The following is an 18,386-nucleotide window of genomic DNA, read 5'->3' as shown; positions in this document are numbered from 1 at the left end:
CCAACCCCAAGACGTACTGTAGCTGAATGGATAAGAAAACAAGACCCATCCATATGCTGTCTCCAGGAGACCCATCTCAGATTGAAAGATATACACAGACTAAACATAAAGGGTTGGAAAAAGATATTTCATGAAAACAGGAAAGATAAAAGCTGGGGTAGCAGTACTTATATCTGACAAAATAGACTTTAATACCAATGCTATAGTAAGAGACAAATAAAGACAATGCATAATAAAGGGAACAATGCAACAAGATGATATAACCCTTGCAAACCTTTGCGCACCCAACATAGGAGCACCTAAATATGTAAAGCAAATCTTAATGGACATAAAGGGAGAGATATACAGAAATATAGTCACAGTTGGGAATTTTAATACCCTCTTTACTTCATTGGATAGGTATTCTAGGCAGAAAATCCACAAGGAGACAGCAGCCTTCAGCGACACACTAGATGAAATGGATTTAATTGATATCTTCAGAGCATTTCACCCCAAAGTAGCAGAATATACATCCTTTTCAAGTGCACGTGGGGTGTTTTCTAGGATAGACCACATGTTAAGACACAAAACAAGTCTCAGTAAAATTAAGAAGATTGAAATCATATCACGCATCTTCTCTAACTGTAATGCTATGAAACTAGAAATCAATCGCAAGAACACTGAAAAACATGCAAAGACATGGAAGCTAAGTAACATGTTATTAAGCAATGAATGGGTTAACAATGACATCAAGGAAGAAATCAAGACACCTTAAAACAAATGAAAATGAGAACACAACAATCCAAAATCTGTGGGATTCTGGGAAGGTAGTCCTAGGAAGAAAATTCACAGCATTACAGGCCTATCTACAAAAAAAAAAAAAGAAGAAGAAGAAGAAGAAGAAAAGCTCAAATAAATGATCTAACTTTACACTTAAAGGACTTGCAAAAGAACAACAAACAAAGCTCAAAGTGAGAAGAAAGGAAGTTTAAAGATCAGAGCAAATGAAATGCATTCTAAAAAAATGATATGAAAGATCAATGAGTCCAAGACTTGGTTCTTTAAAATGATAAACAAGATTGACAAATCTTTAACCAGACTCATCAAGGAAAAAAGAAAGGACCCAAATAAATACAATCAGAAATGAAAGAGGAGAAATAACAACTGACACCAGAGAAATACAAAAGATTGTAAGAAAATATTACAAACAATTATAAACCAACAAACTGGACAACATGGACAAAATGGAAAAATTCCTAGAAACATACAATCTTCTAAAATCAGGAAGAACCAGAGAATCTGAGTTAGACACATTACACCTAATGAAATTGAAGCACTAGTGAGAAAACTACCAACAACAACAAAAAAAGCCCTGGACCAGAAGCCTTCACAGGTGAATTTTGCCAAACATTCCTAGAACTAACACCTCTCCTCAAACTATTTTAAAAATTTCAAGAGGAGGGAAGGCTCCCAAACTCAGTTTATGAAGACAGCATTATCCAAGTTCCTAAACCAGGAAAAGATAATACAAAGAAAGGAAATTGCTGAAAGACCAATATCACTGATGAACATAGATGATAAAATTCTCAACAAAATATTAGCAAACTAAATAGAGCAATGCATCAAAAAGATCATAGACCATAATCAAGTGGAATTTATTCCAGGAATGCAAGGTTGGTACATTTGCAAATCAATAAATGTGATTCACTGCATAAACAAAATGAAGGATGAAAATCACATGATCATATCAGTAGATGCAGAAAAAGCTTTTGATAAAATCCAGCACCCATGTATGATCAAAACTCTAAGCAATGTGGAAATAGAGGGAACATACCTAAACATAATAAAGGCCACATATTACAAACCATTGCAAGCATCATACTCAATGGACGAAAACTATAAGTGTTCCCCTTAAGATTGGGAACAAGACAGGAATGTCCACTCTCACTTCTCTTATTCAGCATTGTACTAGAAGTCCTAGCCACAGCAATTGGACAAGAAGAAGAAATAAAAGGTAACCAAATTGGAAAGGAAGAAGTAAAATTGTCTTTATTGGCAGATGACATGACACTGTACATAGAAAAACCCCAAAATTCTATGAAGAAACTACTAGAATTGATAAATGAATTCATCAAAATAGGATACAAAATTAATATCTAGAAATCAGTTGTATTTTTACATGCCAGTAACAAACAGAAAGGGGAATTAAGAAAACAGTCCCATTCATAATTGCCTCAAAATAATAAAATACATAGGAATAAACCTAATGAAGGATGCAAAAGACCTGCACTCAGAAAATTATAAGACACTGAAGAAAGAAACTGCAGAAGATAAAAATAATTGGAAGCACATACCATGTTTGTGGATAGGAAGAATTAACACCACTAAAGGGTCTGTACTACCCAGAACAATCTGTAGATTCAATGCAATTGTTATCAATATTCCAATGATGAATTTCACAGAGCTAGAACAAATATTTCAGAATTTTTTGTGGAACCACAAAAGGCCCCTCAGAACAACAGTGATTCTGAGAAAGAAGAACAAAGTTGGAGGAATCATGCTATCTAATATCAAACTATACTAAAAGGCTGTAGTAGTCAAAACAGCCTGGTACTGTGATAAAAACAGATACATAGATCAATGAAATAGAATAAAGAGCTCAGAAAGAAAGTCACACTTTTATAGTCAATTAATGTTTGACAGAGGGAGCAAGTACATACAATTGACTAAAGATAGTCTATTCAATAAATGTTTGGAAAATTGTACAGATACATGCAGAAAAATGAAACTAGACCACCTTCTTACACCACACACAAGAATAAATTCAAAGTGGGTCAAAGATTTAAATGTTAGACCTGAAACCACAAAATTTCTAGAAGAAAATATAGGTAGCAAAATCTTGGACATTGCTTGTAGTAATTTTTTATTGGATATATCTCCCCCATGAAGGGAAACAAAAGAAAAAATAAACAAATGGGACTACATCAAACTAAAAATTTTTTGCACAGCAAAGGAAATCATCAACAAAATAAAAAGACAACCCATAGAATTAGAGATTATATTTGCCAACACATCTGATAAGGAGTTAATATCCAAACTTTATAAAGTACTTACAAACTCAACACCAAAAAAATAAAAACAACCCAATTAAAAAATGGGCAAAGGACATGAATAGACACTTCTCCAAAGAGGACATACAGATGACCAATAGACATGAAAAGATGCTCAACATCGTTAAATAATCAGAGAACTGCATATTAAAACCACAATGAAATACCACCTCACACCTGTCAGAATGGCTATCATCAATAAATCAACAAAAAACAAGTGCTGGTAAGAATGTGTAGAAAGGGGAACCCTTTTGCACTGTTGGTGGGAATGAAGACTGGTGCAGCCACTGTGAAAAGCAGTATGGAGATACCTGAAAAAATTAAAAATGGATCTTCCTTTTGACACAGCCATCTCACTTCTGGGAATACAACTGAAGGAACCCAGGACACTAATACAAAAGAACATAAGCACCCCTATGTTCATTGCAGTGTTATTTACAATCACCAAAATATGAAAACATATTTTTTATCTCCAGTTGTCCATCAATAGATGAATAGATAAAACAACTATGGGACATTTACACAATTGAATCCTACTTGGCCATAAAAAAAAAAAAAGAAAATTTTACCCTTTACAACAGTATAGATGGACCTGGAGAACATTATGCTAAGTGAAATAAGCACAGTCAGAAAGACAAATACCATGTGATTTCACTCATATGTGGAATCTAATTAACAAACTGAACTAACAAGCAAAATAGAGACAGACTCATCATTGGAGAGCAGATGACAACTGGTGGCAGGGGTAGGTTAGAAGGTGGAGGATTTGAGTGAAAAGGAAAAAGAACTCATGGACATGGGCAACAGTGTGGTGATTGCTGTGGAGAGGAGGGTATAGGGTACCAAATGGTAATGGAAAAAATATAGTAAAGATTGAACTAAAAAATAAAAGATTTTACTTTTATTTTTATTTTTGATAATGTTTAATAGACATGAGGCTCTATAGATTTTCTCTTTCTTCCTATGTCAGTTTTGGTTATTTTTTTCAAAGAATTCATCCAGTTTATTTAAGTCATCATTTTAATTGGATAAAGTTATTCATGACATTCCTTAATTCTGTTAATGTTTGTGAGATCTGAGTGATACCTATCTACATCTTTAATGGTTACTTTGTATATTCTATTTTATTCTTGTTTCACCTAACTTGAGGTTTACTGATTTTATTGATCTTTTCAAAGAACCAGATTTTAGCTTTAGTTTTCTTTATTGTTTGTTTGGTATTTTATTGATTCTTGCAGTTACCTCCATTATTTCTTCTGCTTACTTTGGGTGTTTATCACTCTTCATTTTCTAGTTTGTTAGATAGAACCTTGGGTCATTAATTTCATACCTACCTTCTTATGCTCTAAATTTATGTTCAAGAATTGCTTTGCCTGCATCCCACAAATTTTTATGTCTTATATTTTTATTTTTATGTATTTAAAGTATTTCCTAATTTCTATTGTGTTTATTTTTGATCCTTGGGTTATTTACAAGTATACATTTGATTTGTAAATATTTACCTATTTTTCCTAGATAGAGCTTCATTAATGTTTTCTAATTCCATAGTACCTAGTCCCTAGTCCATAAGATTTTATTATTTTGAAAAACTTATTGATAGTTTTTAATGGCCCATTTTATTGAACATACTATTTGCATTTCAAAAGAATATGTAGTCAACACTTGGATATACTCTATAAATATCATTTAGCAGGTGAAGGTGATTGATAATGCTCAGATTTTCTTTTTCCTTTTTTCTTTCTTGTTGTTAATTGCTGGGAGGGAAGTTAAAATCTCCTACTATGATTGTGGGTTTGTATATACTTTAATTCTAATCATTTTGCCTTCATATATTTTGAGGCTGTTATTAGAGTCATAAACCTTTGTAATTGTTATGTCTTCCCAGTGAATGGACCCTTTCATCATTTTGAAATGTCTGTTTCTGAAATCTATTTTATCTGTTAAGATAACCACTCCTGTATTCTTTTGCTTACTGACTGCATGGTATGTCTTTTACGAACTTTCAAGCTGTCTGTGTCTTTGTATGTATTTACAGTATATCCCTTGCAGATAACGCTTATCCATTCTTGACAATATGATATTTAATTGGTGTCTTTAGTGCATTTATATTTAATATAATTCCTATTTTGTTTGGATTTGGATGTACAATTTTATCATTTGTTTTCTCTTTGAAAAGACTGTTTACTATTTTGCTATTCCTTCTTTCCTGCCTTTTTTGTATTAATAGATTTTTTTAGAATTCCGTTTTTATTCTTTTATTGACTTTTTAACTATTCTTCCTTGCATTGTTTTTTGGGTGGTTGCTTTAGTATTGAAAATATACATTATCAAACTTTCACAGTGCACTAAAAGTTAATGTACCACTTTATGTAAAGTGTAGATATCTTGTAGTAAAGAAGATAACCCTATTCTTATTTTAAGGAAAGTGAGAGTTAAGAAAGTTAAGTATACCTATGCTACGTATCTAATACCTAATACCTAAATTTTGAAGGTAAAGCCAAATTTCATTTCCAGAACCAATCATACTTGGATTTTGTATATATGCCTTTTTAAAAATATATTTCTGCATTCCATTTGGTGATTTTAAGAATTTTGCTTCTATATGAGTAAGAGAAATTGACCTGTAAATTTCTTGTATTATAATATTCTTGTCAGATTCTTTTTTTACAAATTTATGTTGAACTTATAAAACAAGTTGAGAACATTTCTTTCTTTCTCTAAACTTTGGAAGAGTTTATTTAAGATTGGCAGTGGGTAGACTTGGTTGGTGAAGCCACCTGGCTCTTAGTTTTATTTGTGGAAGGATTATAATTTGTATTTAAATTTCTTTACTAGCCATGTGAATGTGTTGTTTTTCTTTTGGATCAGCTTTGAAAAATTTGATTCTGTTTCTCCATTTCATCTAAATCAGTAGTGTCAAACTCAAACTCGTTTTCACCAGGTATCACATCAGCTTTATGGTTGCCTTCTAAGGGCTGAATGTAATTTTAGGGCTGTATAAATGTTACTACTCCTTAACTGGGGGCAAGGAGCTTGGCTTTGCCGCCAGGTAGAAACAAGGTGTGAGGCTGGATAAAAAAACAAGGTGGAGGGCTGGACTCAGCCCCTAGGTCTTGTGTTTGCCACCTGTGATCTAATTTTCACAATTTGGGCATAACATTGCTTATTATGTCCTGTATGTATTTTTTGTGTTCTCTTAGGTTCTCTTCTTTTGTTATTTTTGTTAGGGGTTTATCACTTAAAAAAATCTTTGCACATAGTGATCGTTTGGCTTTGTTGATCCTTTGTATTGTATGCTTTTTTATTTCATTAATTTGTTTTTAAATGTTCTGTTATTTTTATAGATTTTTGAAATAGATTCTTAAATATCTGATTAGCAGCCTCTCTTCTTTCCTAATATATGCATTTAAGTTCCTAAAGCATGACTTTAGGTGAATTCCACATGTTTAATATGTAATTGTTACCTATTATTATTCAAATCAAATTATTTTCTAATCTTCATTCTGAGTTCTTTAAACTATATTCCTTACTTTCCAAACATTTGGGGATTTTCTGCTTGTATTTTTATTATTACTACCTTCTTGCATTGAGATCAAAGAACATATTCTACATGATTTCTGTCTATTGAAATGTATTGAGATTTACTTTATAACCTTGCATGTCAATTTTGGTAAATGTTTCATGTGATATTGGAATGCTCCAAAGAATTTCAGAAGGAGGTTAATATGTGTTTTATAGACTATAGTAAACCTTTTGACTGCACTGATCGTGAAAAACCATGGGTTGCTCTGAAGGAAATGGGCGTGCCTCAAGCACTTGGTTGTCCTGATGTGAAGCCTGTATCGTGGACAGGGAGCCACTGACAGGACAGACTGTGGGGAGATGCAGTGGTTTCCTTTAGGCACAGTTGTCAGGCAAGGGTGCTTTTTAATGCCTTGTTTAATCTGTATGCAGAACATATACAAAAAAAATTGGGCTAGATGCAGAAGGAGGAGTGAAAGTTGGTGGAAGAAATATCAATAACTTAAGATATGCAGATGACACCATCTTACTGGCAGAAAGAAGAACGCTGATAGGAAAAAGGTTAATTCATTTGAAATGTAATGTTGGAGAAAATATCTAGAGATACCCTGTACTGCCAGAAAGACAAGCAAGTCCTAAAGCAAATGAAGTCTGAAACTTTACTGGAGGCAAAAATGACAAAACTGAAGCTGTACTATTTCAGGCATATCAGGAGAAGTCAGGGTTCTTAGGGAAAGACAATAATGCTGGGGAAAATAGAAGGCAACAGGAAAAGAGGAGAACTAAATATGAGATGGATTGACCTCATGAAGAAGCTGAACACATGAGTCTGTGCAGGCCTAAGCAGGGCTGTTGAGGACAGGACATTGTGCACATCACTGTGCACAATGATTCATAGAGTCACCAGGATTCAGAGATGACTGAACAGTAGCATAGAATACACAAACTTTAAATGAAACTGTGTTTTGCAGCAGCATGCAATGTCCTGTCAGTTGTTCATTAGGTGAAGTTTGCTACCTATGTTATTCAAATAGTCTACATCTTTACTGATTTTGTTCTTAACTGAGTCATTTCAAAATCTACCATTGTTCTAGTAGTTTGTTCACTTTTAGCTCTTGCATTCTTCTAGTGACTACACCAGAGATTACAACAGATACTCTTGATTTGTCAAAATTTTATATGAATTAGTACTTTTATTTTCTCCTGGACAGCACAGGAACCTGTGAATATTAATAACTAATTATTATTTATGTGAATAATAAATAACTAATTATTAATAATCAATACATGTGCCTTTTCTAACTCACATACATTTATTGGCATATCTTTTAATTCTTCTGTTATTTAATTCCATCAAAATATATTCATTATTTTTGCTGTCTCTAGTTTTCCGCTGCATGACTTAGTGTCTACACAGGATCATTTTCTTTGTGCCTGAAAACATCCTTTAGTTATTTTCTTTAGTGTGGCTCTTTTTGGTGATGAATTCTCTCAGTTTTGTTTGTCTGAAAGTATCTTTATCTTCATTCTTCAATGATAATTTTACTGGTTATAAAACTAGATTGCTTTTACTTTCTTCAGCACTTTGAAAGTATTATTCTATTGTATAATGTCTTCCATTTTTTTTGCTGCAAGGTCAGTTATTTGTCAAAGTGTTGCTTTTTTTTTGTAGGTCATCTGTTGTGTTTTTCCTCTGGCTGCTTTTAAGATTTATTTTTAATGTCTCAAGTTTTGAGCAGTTTTTAATTAAGTACCTACTTGTGGGTTTTCAATTTTTATTTATATTTATGGCTTGATGTTCATAGTGGATCTGCATTGTATGGCTTGATTTTTTTTTTTCAGTTTTTAAAAGCTGTCAGCCTTTATCTTTTGAAATACTCCTCTTCACCATTCTTTTTCTTCCGTCACTTGGGATTGAAATTATAGGTATCCCCAATCAAGCTAAAAATAATTAATTTCCTATAGCTTTGCTCATTCTCTCACTTTTTTTAGGTTTTAATATTTATGTAATTTATTTTTTAAAGGAAATCAATTCCGCCCTGGCTGGTGTAGCTCAGTGGACTGAGCATGAGCCTGTGAACCAGAGGATAGCAGTTCTATTCCCAGTCAGGGCACCTGCCTGGCCTGTGGGCCAGTTCCCAGTAGGGGATGCACGAGAGACAACCATACACTGATATTTCTCTCCCCTCTTCCTTCCCTTCCCCTCTAAAGATAAATAAACAAAATCTTAAAAAAAAGAAAATCAATTTGTTTTCCTCATATAGAGATCTCATACTTTTCCCCTTGAGTCTTTAAAACAACCCTGCCAATATTATTATTGCCGTTTTTACATATTTTTACAGTTATTCAAAGAAGTTAGGAAACTGGCCCACACATAGCTGCCAAGCAACTAAAGTCCAATTGATTAACTATTTCTTGCTCTTTATTATATAAGGTTATGTTTCCTTTTTTCTATATCTTTCTCACTTGATTTTTGGAATGGTATATATATTGATGAGTTATCTTAGTTTGTCTTAAAATAACATTGCATCATTTCATTTATATTTACTAGGTAAACAAGTACACAAATTTATGAGCTGAGCATTCTCCCCTGAAGGAATTTCTTTTTTTAGCAAGGAAAAAATATATACAGTTTATTCTAACAGAGAATATGAACAGTTAGTTTCTATGTATCAAAACAAATTAGAAGATAATGTCCCAACTGATGAGATCAAGAAATAATTCATTGAGTAGGTAGAACTTATGAAAGAGATGGCAGTTTGAGAATTCTTTTTACCTCATTCAAGGATAACATGTGTATTATATATCTATTTGTTAATGTGAATAAAGAAAACCAATACTAGGGTTTGTCACTAATTAGGTTGTCAGTCATATAAGCAGTAAAATATTATCCATCATGTTAAATATTGATTGAAAATGTTTTTTTCCAGGTTATTTCATTTTTGGCTGCAGTTTTGCATAAAAAGGGAACTCGTGAGGATATTGAAAATAACATGCCCGAGTTTTTACTAAGAAGTCTGAAAAAGGAACCTCCTCCTTCAGTAGCAAAAAAGGTAAGACATCTAGGAGCATATGTGTATAGCTCATGAAGCTTACATTGCAAAAACAAAATTTTAAACATCACTCATAGTATAAATTTCAAACATGAGAATTTTAAAACTTTATTAAAATAATTGTTTCAAATCTAATTTTTGAAGGACTGCCAATTGTATCCTTAAGTTAAATATGATTGACTCTCAGAATGGCAAAATATAATTTCAACTTGAACTTGTTTCGGGGTTTCAGTCTTTTGCTTGGATAGATTTATATGATTTAGTTTGATTAATTTGTTAAATATCTGTGAATGTGCATATAAAGTTGTATATGCACATATAATTGAACTTCATGATACTGTTTTTATTTATGTGAGAATGGAAAGGAGACAGTTGTTGATATCAGTAGCAAAGGTGCAACAGTGACATTTCAAGTTGCTTAAAAAACCACATCTCTAAATATAAAACAAATTTTTCTTATACAAGGAACATTGAAGTTGGAATCAGAAAGACTAAGGTGTAGGCTTATCTCAGTCTCTCTGCATATGGGACAATGAATACAGTCATTCATTGAAAGCTGAATACAATGAATACAATACAGTGAAAGCTGACTCAGGTCCATGTGTCAGCTTTCTCCTTTGGCAGTCTATGTTTCTAAATATCTTAAACATGATTTTTATAAAAAATAAGATCTTTCTAACAAAGTAATGAAATGCAAAAAAGTATACTACATTTATATGTCTTACTTTTGTATTCCTCAGCATCCAGGAAGCTGTATAGAAATGAAGAAAGTGATTTTATGAAGTTATGGTTATATTATGGCCTTGAACCACTTTCCACAAGTTTTAAAAGAGGCTTTCATCCTGGCTGGTGTGCCTCAGTGGACTGAGTGCTAGCTTGTGAACCAAAGGGTTGTTAGTTTGATTCCCAGTCAGGGCACATGCCTGGGTTGTAGGCCAGGTCCCTAGTTGGGGCACTCAGGAGGCAACCACACATTGATGTTTCTCTCCCTCTCTTTCCCTCTTCCTTATTCTCTCTTTAAAAATAAATAAATAAGATTAAAAAATTTAAAAAAGAGGTTCTCATATATAATGTTGTTGAGTCCAGGCTTACCCTTGTGTGTTATTAGGGGCTTTTCAGTGCAAAATTTTGAGAGATACTGGTTTACAATAGGAGTGTCCAACCTTGAGTTGTCTTGGGTCACATATTAAGTACATTGCGATTCATAATCACAAAAAATTTCATAATGTTTTAAGTAAGTTTACAATTTTGTTTTGGGCTACATTCATAGCAATCCTGGGCTGTTAAATTTTCTTTATTATATTTAATAGCACGAATGGATCCTGAATGTCAAATTAAATTCGATCCTAGAAAACATTATGACTTAATGTGTTTTAAATCTCCAAGAGTCCAAGTGCTGTTTTTAGCCGTGGATTCAGTTGTTTTTTGCTTCTAAATGTCAGTGTGGAGCTTACATATGTCTTGTATATCACTTGTGACAATTAGCAGAGGGGAGAGAAAAATAGAGAATGTAATACTTTAAATATTTAAAATTGAAAAAATTTTTTTGAAAGAGCAAGAATGGGAGAACAGAGAAGTAAAGAAAGAGTCATTTGATGGTGTGATGAAATATACTAGTAGCTACCTTAATTAGCATTAAAAGCTGGGCTGCCCGTCTCCCCTTCTTCCCTGCCCCCTCTCTGTGTATGTGTGTGTGTGTGTGTGTGTGTGTGTGTGTGTGTGTATATATATACACATGGATACTATATATATATGTAATTCCTTGCTATAATATGCATTGCTGTTTTTTCTACCTCCTTCAGTTAAATTCTTAATTCATTTACTCTATTTTTGGTCTTTTCTTGTATTTTAATAAATTCCATTAAGGCTATAATGTTACTTTGAGTATTTATATTGGCTTCATTCCATAGTTTTAGATATGTAGTCCTTTCATTATTCTCTTCTAAATTATCTGTGATTTTAGTTTTGTTCTCTTTTACCTACATGCTGTTAAAAAGGAAGTTTTAAAATTTTCTAGTGAATCCATATTATGAGGTGGGCAAGTGCCAGGAGGGCTTACTTAGCCTTTATTGTTGATTGCGTTGTTTTGTTGCATCAGATGAGGATCCATTGCTGACCTGACTTTTTTCCCTTGGAAAGGAATTTTCTTTTTGTTTGAAAGTATGCAAGACTTTTTCTTTATTCATGAAATTTAGAACTCTTTTCAGCCCCAACACTCACTGTAGAATTCTTTTTTTAAAAGTTCTGCTTTAGAAAACTATAGGCAGTACTCTGTTTGGAGGAGGCAGAGTACTGCTGCCAGAACCAGTTTCTCTCAAGGAAATGACTGTGTAACTGTTCTCCCTTTAATAACTGCCATTTATTTTGTTTTCTTAATTTCTTTCCCTAGTAGTTCATTGCTATTATATAGAAACACAGCTATATCAGTTTTTCTATATTGATTTTGTATACTGCAACTGTACTAAATTTATTAATTCTTACAGATCTTGATGGACTCTAAAGAGTTTTCTATATATATCATGTCATCCACAAATAGAGACCATTTTACTTATTTCTTTTCAATTTGGATGCTTTTATTTCTTTTTCTTACCTAATTGTCTTGGATGAGAGTTCTAGTTCCGTGTTTAATAAAAGTAGCCCAGGCTGGCGTAGCTCAGTGGATTGAGCACAGGCTGCGAGCCAAGGTGTTGCTGGTTCGATTCCCAGTCAGGGCACCTGCCTGGGTTGAAGGCCAAGTCCCCACTTGGGGGTACACAGGAGGCAACCACACATTGATGTTTCTATCCTTCCTTTCCTCTCTCTCTAAATAAAAATAAAATTTAAATTGTTTAAAAAATAAATAGAAAAATAAATAAAAGTGACCAAAGAGGGGATCTTTATCTTGTCACTGCTCTTAGAAGAAAAGTTTTTAGCTTTTCATCATTAACTGTGATGTTAGCCATGGATTTGTCACATATAGCCTTAATATTGAAATACATTTCTTCCATACCCTACTTGTTGAGAGGTTTTTAAAAATCATTAAAGGATGTTGAATTTTGTCAGATGCTTTTTTTGCATCATATGTTCATTCTCATATCTACTGAGATGATCATAAAACTTTTACCCTTCATTGTATTAGTATGATGTGCCACATTTGTTGATTTGCCTATGTCGAATTATCCTTGCACCCCAGGAATAAATTCCATTTATTCATGGTGTATGATCCTTTTAATGTACTGTTGAATTCTATTTGTTAATATTGTATTGCAGATTTTTACATCTGTGTTGATCAGAGATGTTGGCCTGTACATTTCTTTTCTTGTAATATCCTTGTGTGGTTTTGGTATGCTGGCCTCATAAAATGAATTTGGAAGTGTTCCTTCCTCTTTTATTTTTTAGAAGAGTTTGAGAAGGATTGTATTCTTTAAATGTTTGATAGAATTCGCTAGTGAAGCCATTTGGTCCTGGATTTTTCTTTGTCGGGAGATTTTTGGTTTCTGATTCAATCTCTTTACTAGTGATTAGTCTGTTCGGATTTTCTATTTTTTTATGTTTTAGTCTTGGTAGGTTGCATGTTTCTAACTATTAATTTCTTCCAGGTTATCTAATTTTCGTCATATATTGTTCATAATGGTTTCTAATAATCCTTAGTGTTTGTGCTATCAGTCATAATGTCTTCTGTTTCATTTCTAGTTTTATTTATTTCATTCATCTTTCTTTTCTCTTAGTCTAGCTAAAGGTTTATTAATTTTCTTTATCTTTATTAAAAACTAGGTCTTAGTTTCAGTGATCCTTTCAATTGTCTTTCTAGTCTCTATTTCATTTATTTCCCACTCTGACTTTTATTATTTCCTTTCTTCTAACTTTGGGTTTAATTTGTTCCTCATTTTCTAGTTTATTAAGTTTTAAAGTTAGGTTCTTTTTTTTTATTCGAAATCTTTCTTTTTTCTGTACGACCCTCTCTGTTGGAACTGCTTTTGCTGTACCCCCTAAGTTTTGGTGTGTTGTATTTCTATTTTCATTTGTTTCAAGATTTTTTCTTTTGACCTACTGGTTGTTCAGGAGCAAATTGTTTAATTTCCACATATTTGTGAATTTTTCAGTTTTTCTCGTCTGATTGATTTCTAGTTTCATATGTGGTTGGAAAACATACCAGATGTTTGATATGATTTCAGTCTTCTTAAGCTTTCTAACTTGTTTTGTGGACTGACATATTATGTATCCTGGAGAATATTTTCTGTGTGCTTGAGAAGAACGTGCATTCTGCGGCTGTTGGATAAGTGTTCTCTGTATGTCTCTCGGATCTGTGTTCTGATGTATAGCTTCAGTGCATTGTTTCCTGACTAAGTTTCTGTCCAGCCAATTTGTCCAGCCATTGTTGAAAGTTAGGTATTGAATTCCCTTATTATTATTGTATTGCTGTTGTTTTCTCTCTTCAGATCTATTATTATTTGTTTTATGTATTTAGATGTTTTGGTGTTGAGTGTGTAAATATTTAAAATTGCTATAACTTCTCAGCAATATAATTTTCTAATGACCTTCTTTGTCTCTTGATACAGTGTTTGGTTTAAAGTCTATATTGTCTGATAGAAATAGAACTAACCCTGCTTATTTTGATTTCCATTTGCATGGAATATCTTTTTCCAGTATTTTACTTTTAGTCTATGTGTCCTTAAAGCTGAAGTCAGTCTCAGGTAGACAACATATACTTGGGTCCTGGTATTTTTTTGTTTTTAACCCATTCAGCCACTCTGTGTCTTTTGATTGGAGAATTTAGTCGATTTCCATTAAAAATGCCATTCCTTTTTATGACCTAGTCCTTTCAACTGCCTCTGCATTGTTGAGGGTTTTTTGTTGTTGTTTTATTTGTTATTATCATTTTTAGGTTCCATCTAGGAACACTCACATTTTTTTTTTTGAAGTGTCCTGTTTCTTAGGTATAGGATGCATTCCTCAGTTCTTCAAGTAAGTCAGTTTTACCTGCTATCACACTGTTCTGATCTGCTGGAAGTGTTCTGTAGGCATTTACCACTATGATTTATTTATTTTTATTTTTTGTTATTTTGTTTACCGGCATCAATAAATATGTGTGTTTAGTTAATCATTTGAGCTATTCCATAAGGAAAGTTTTTAATGGGATTACCACTCCCATGTCATATTATACCCCAGGAGTAAATCCAAACAAAAGTTATAATATTGTGTAATGAAATTCTTAAAAGAAAAGTTTGTATTGGTCCATTTAAAACTTTGTGCACTTTTAAACATTTTTTTTTTTTTGCTTTTATTGATTCTAGAGAGAGGGTAGAGGAGGGAGAGAGAGAAGGGGAAAAACACTGATGTGAGAGAGAAACATCAGCAGTTGCATTTTGCATGTGCCCCAACTGGGGACCAAACCCGCAATCCAGGCATGTGCCCTAACAGTCTATGAAATAGCTAGAGAAGAAATAAATTCCTTTATATTTATTATGTTAATGCCATAATTGCAATGGAATCTTGTAAAATTAGTGTTGGAAGTCCTTGAAAAACATCCTTTTAGTGAACTGAATGAGTGAACTAAGGAGTGGTAGGTGTGTGTGTTACATGATATGTCTCATATACATTTTTAAACTTTTTAAGTGTAAATCATCTAAGAATGAGTAAATAGATGTTTTGTGCCAAGAATAAATCTTTTGTCTATTATATGTTTTGAAACTATTTCTATTTAAAAATTTTAGGTAATTAAATATATGTATATTTATAGCTTCAGGATTTCATGTCTACCTCAAAAGTCTTTTGTACTCTGAGATTGCAGATAAATTCACCATGATTCTTTTATGATGTATATGATTTTATTTTATACATTTATACCTTTGTTTGAGCTAGAATTTATTTTGTTACAAGGAGTGATGTAATAATCCACTTTTTCCTCCAGATGGTTAGCCATTTATCTTCATGCCATTTATTGAATAAGCCCTGTTTTTCAAAATGATTTGAAAGGAAATGATTTGTCAAAATGATTTGTCACTTTTGAACAAAATTAAACTAATTTATATATTTGGATCTATTTCTAGACATACTGTTCTGTGCTATTTATTTGTTAAATTCTCTTTTAGTACTAAACATTTAAATTATTTTAGCTTTGAAAATATTTTATTTTTGGTAGGACTAATTTCTCTTCAAATTTTCTCAAATTTCTTCTAAAACCCTATTGATGTTTTAGTTGGTATTACATTGAATTTATAGGTTTACATAGGGAGAATGAATATCTTTAGAGTATAGATACTGTATATCCAAGAGTTATTTCTTGCCTCTCGAAATTTCTAGTTTTCTTCATATGACCCTGTTTCATGTTCATTAAGTTTAACTAGGTATTCAGTTTTTTGGTTGCTACTACAAAAGGAATTAAAAAATTTTTTTTCTAACTGGTTATGTTTTTTTATGTTAAGGCCCCATGTATTTTATAAATTCCACTTTCTTGATTATTTTACTGTTTATAATAGTTAAGTTTTACTGTTCATTTAGTTGGTTTACTTATGTTTTCTGTAAATCATTATAATTTTACTTATCATTATGATTCTCATATATTATGTACATGTTTAGTTGCAGGATTTAACAGTTATTGATTTGCTATTCATTGGTGTGATATTGGTTTATAAGTTTCTGTTTTGATACACTCTTTCTAAAGCTGTAGTAATATTATCTTGCTGCTTTGCTAAAAAGCATTTAGAGGGGCTCCTGACTAGAGTGGATTCTAAACTTAAATTCCCATGTATTAAATAACCAGAGTATACCAAAGAAAAGGTTATTAACTGTGCACAATAGGGTGTGAATTAGATTGGGCATTTTGAAAGAATTGATTGTAAAGGTTATTACAGAGAATATTATTTAGAACTTTGTTATTTAGTTGTACACTTGTCATATAGTTGTCCCTTTGTGTGCATGGGTGATTGGTTCCAGAATTCCTTGTTGAAATCAAAATCCATAGATGCTCAAGTCCATGAAATAGAATGACATGAAACAATGCATACATCATCCCTCCATGTCTACTGTTCCCAGCTGTGGATCAGAAATACTGTTTTTGATCTGTGGTTGGCTGAATCCACAAATGTGGAAGCTGGGTATACAGATGGCCGGATGTTTGTTTATTGAAAATGATCAACATTCCAATTTATGGTCTGTAATTTCTCTCTATGAAGGTACATTTTATTTTTCACTTCTGTATTTTTCACTTCCTGCCATGTGAAACCTTTGTTATAGTTCAGTTAGTATGGCATTGTCCTTTGACAATTCAGTGCTGTACCTACCTTGGAATTGAAATTCATGGTTTCATTTTATTTCTCAATTGAACACCTTTGTTTTCTAAGCGTAATGCAAAGTATTAGAGAGACGGTGGTAAATAAAGTCAAGTGTCTCAAGATCCTGGGCTTTCTGATGTAAGGTGTTAACATGATGTACCGTGGCAATTAAGAGTTTTGGACTAAGACATGGTTCAAATACTTATTTTGACAGTATGATCTTGGACATATTTTTAAATATTTCTACACCTTAGTATTTTCATCTCTAAAAACGAAATATTAAATATTTCTACTTGATAGCATTTCTATGTAAAGTCCTTGTGTTAATGTATGTAAACTACTTTGCAAGGTCATTGTCTCACAGTAAGTGCTCAATAATGGTAATGATATTGTCAATACTAGTACTGCTTCTACCACAAAAATTACCATATATGAAACATCTGTGGGTGTCTTATCACAATCTATACCACATCATTTTTGAAAGCATAGTGCATAAAGAATCAAACTTGAGAAAGCACGTACCTCAATAATTGAAGTAGACTTGTTGAAAGAGATGAAAAATAATTCAATATTCTCTAGTTGCACTGTTAAACATGACCTCTGTTAATTTTAATAGCATTTAACTGAACATATTTTATTTGTATTATATTTTAGATTTAGTTTTATAAAATTATTTCTTATCTTCAGAATAAGAAATAGAGTTGCTTTGTGTTTATTGACTTAGCAGTTAGACACTGCTTTCCATTTTATTACTTGGCTTCTTTTGCTAAAGAAAGGCTTGTTAAATAGATTATTATTCACAGTGTGGTAGTAAACATTTTAAGTTTTCTAACATATATTCTCTGGACCTTGCAAATAGCATTATTCAGTTCTCTGACCTCTTTTAGTATTAAAATGAGTTACTGAACCATTTGATTTACCTTCCATGATTATGAAGACCAACAATGACTGTAAGAAATGTCCTAATTTTTGAACCTCTTCTGGAACCTTCAGGTTGCTGTTTCTAGAAAATCTTTAGATCCATGCATCTTTAATGAATGACCCCTCAAATGGAAAACCACTCAAAATGTTCAGATGGAATTTGTTCCAACAATTTTCATCTTGTATTATACAAAAAATGGGGGAATTGGGGAGATACTATAATTGGACTTAGTTCTTAGAGCCCCCAATTTTATATTGAAAATAGGAGAAAAAAATGGCAGTCGCAGCATAATTTCAAAAATATTTTAGGCAAATTGAGTATGATGAGAAAGTACTTAACAATACAAATGATCCGGAAAATAATTTACCATGGCATTATTTAGAACTTGTTTGCTGCCCAATTTTAAGACCTGTGGATTTTAAAGTTAAACATAAATGAAGTTTAATAAATGAAATTTAATTAAAAAATAAAGTACTTATAGTATATGCTTGATGATGGGGCAGGGAAAAGGAACTCTCATATTTAGTAAGTTAATCTTGTGTTCTTT

At 32.4% G+C, this 18,386-nt stretch overlaps 1 protein-coding gene across 5 annotated transcripts in view; it reads left to right on the top strand.

Moving 5' to 3' along the window:
* The window catches only part of ERCC6L2 (ERCC excision repair 6 like 2), a 157,408-nt gene that overhangs the window by 25,597 nt on the left and 113,425 nt on the right, over nucleotides 1–18,386 (top strand). For 4 of the 5 annotated variants that reach the window (XM_037141005.2, XM_053656179.1, XM_053656180.1 and 1 more), the window contains one exon: nucleotides 9,542–9,664. In XM_037141005.2, coding sequence (XP_036996900.2) covers nucleotides 9,542–9,664 — 123 coding nt within the window. Of the gene's footprint in view, nucleotides 1–9,541; nucleotides 9,665–18,386 lie in introns of those variants that run through there. The other variant, XM_053656181.1, reaches the window with a different exon arrangement.

This window comes from Artibeus jamaicensis, unplaced genomic scaffold, assembly GCF_021234435.1.
Source record: "Artibeus jamaicensis isolate MK-2021 breed Jamaican fruit bat unplaced genomic scaffold, CSHL_Jam_final scaffold_1964, whole genome shotgun sequence".
NCBI lineage: Eukaryota > Metazoa > Chordata > Mammalia > Chiroptera > Phyllostomidae > Artibeus > Artibeus jamaicensis.
This window is presented reverse-complemented; position numbering and strand designations above follow the sequence as displayed.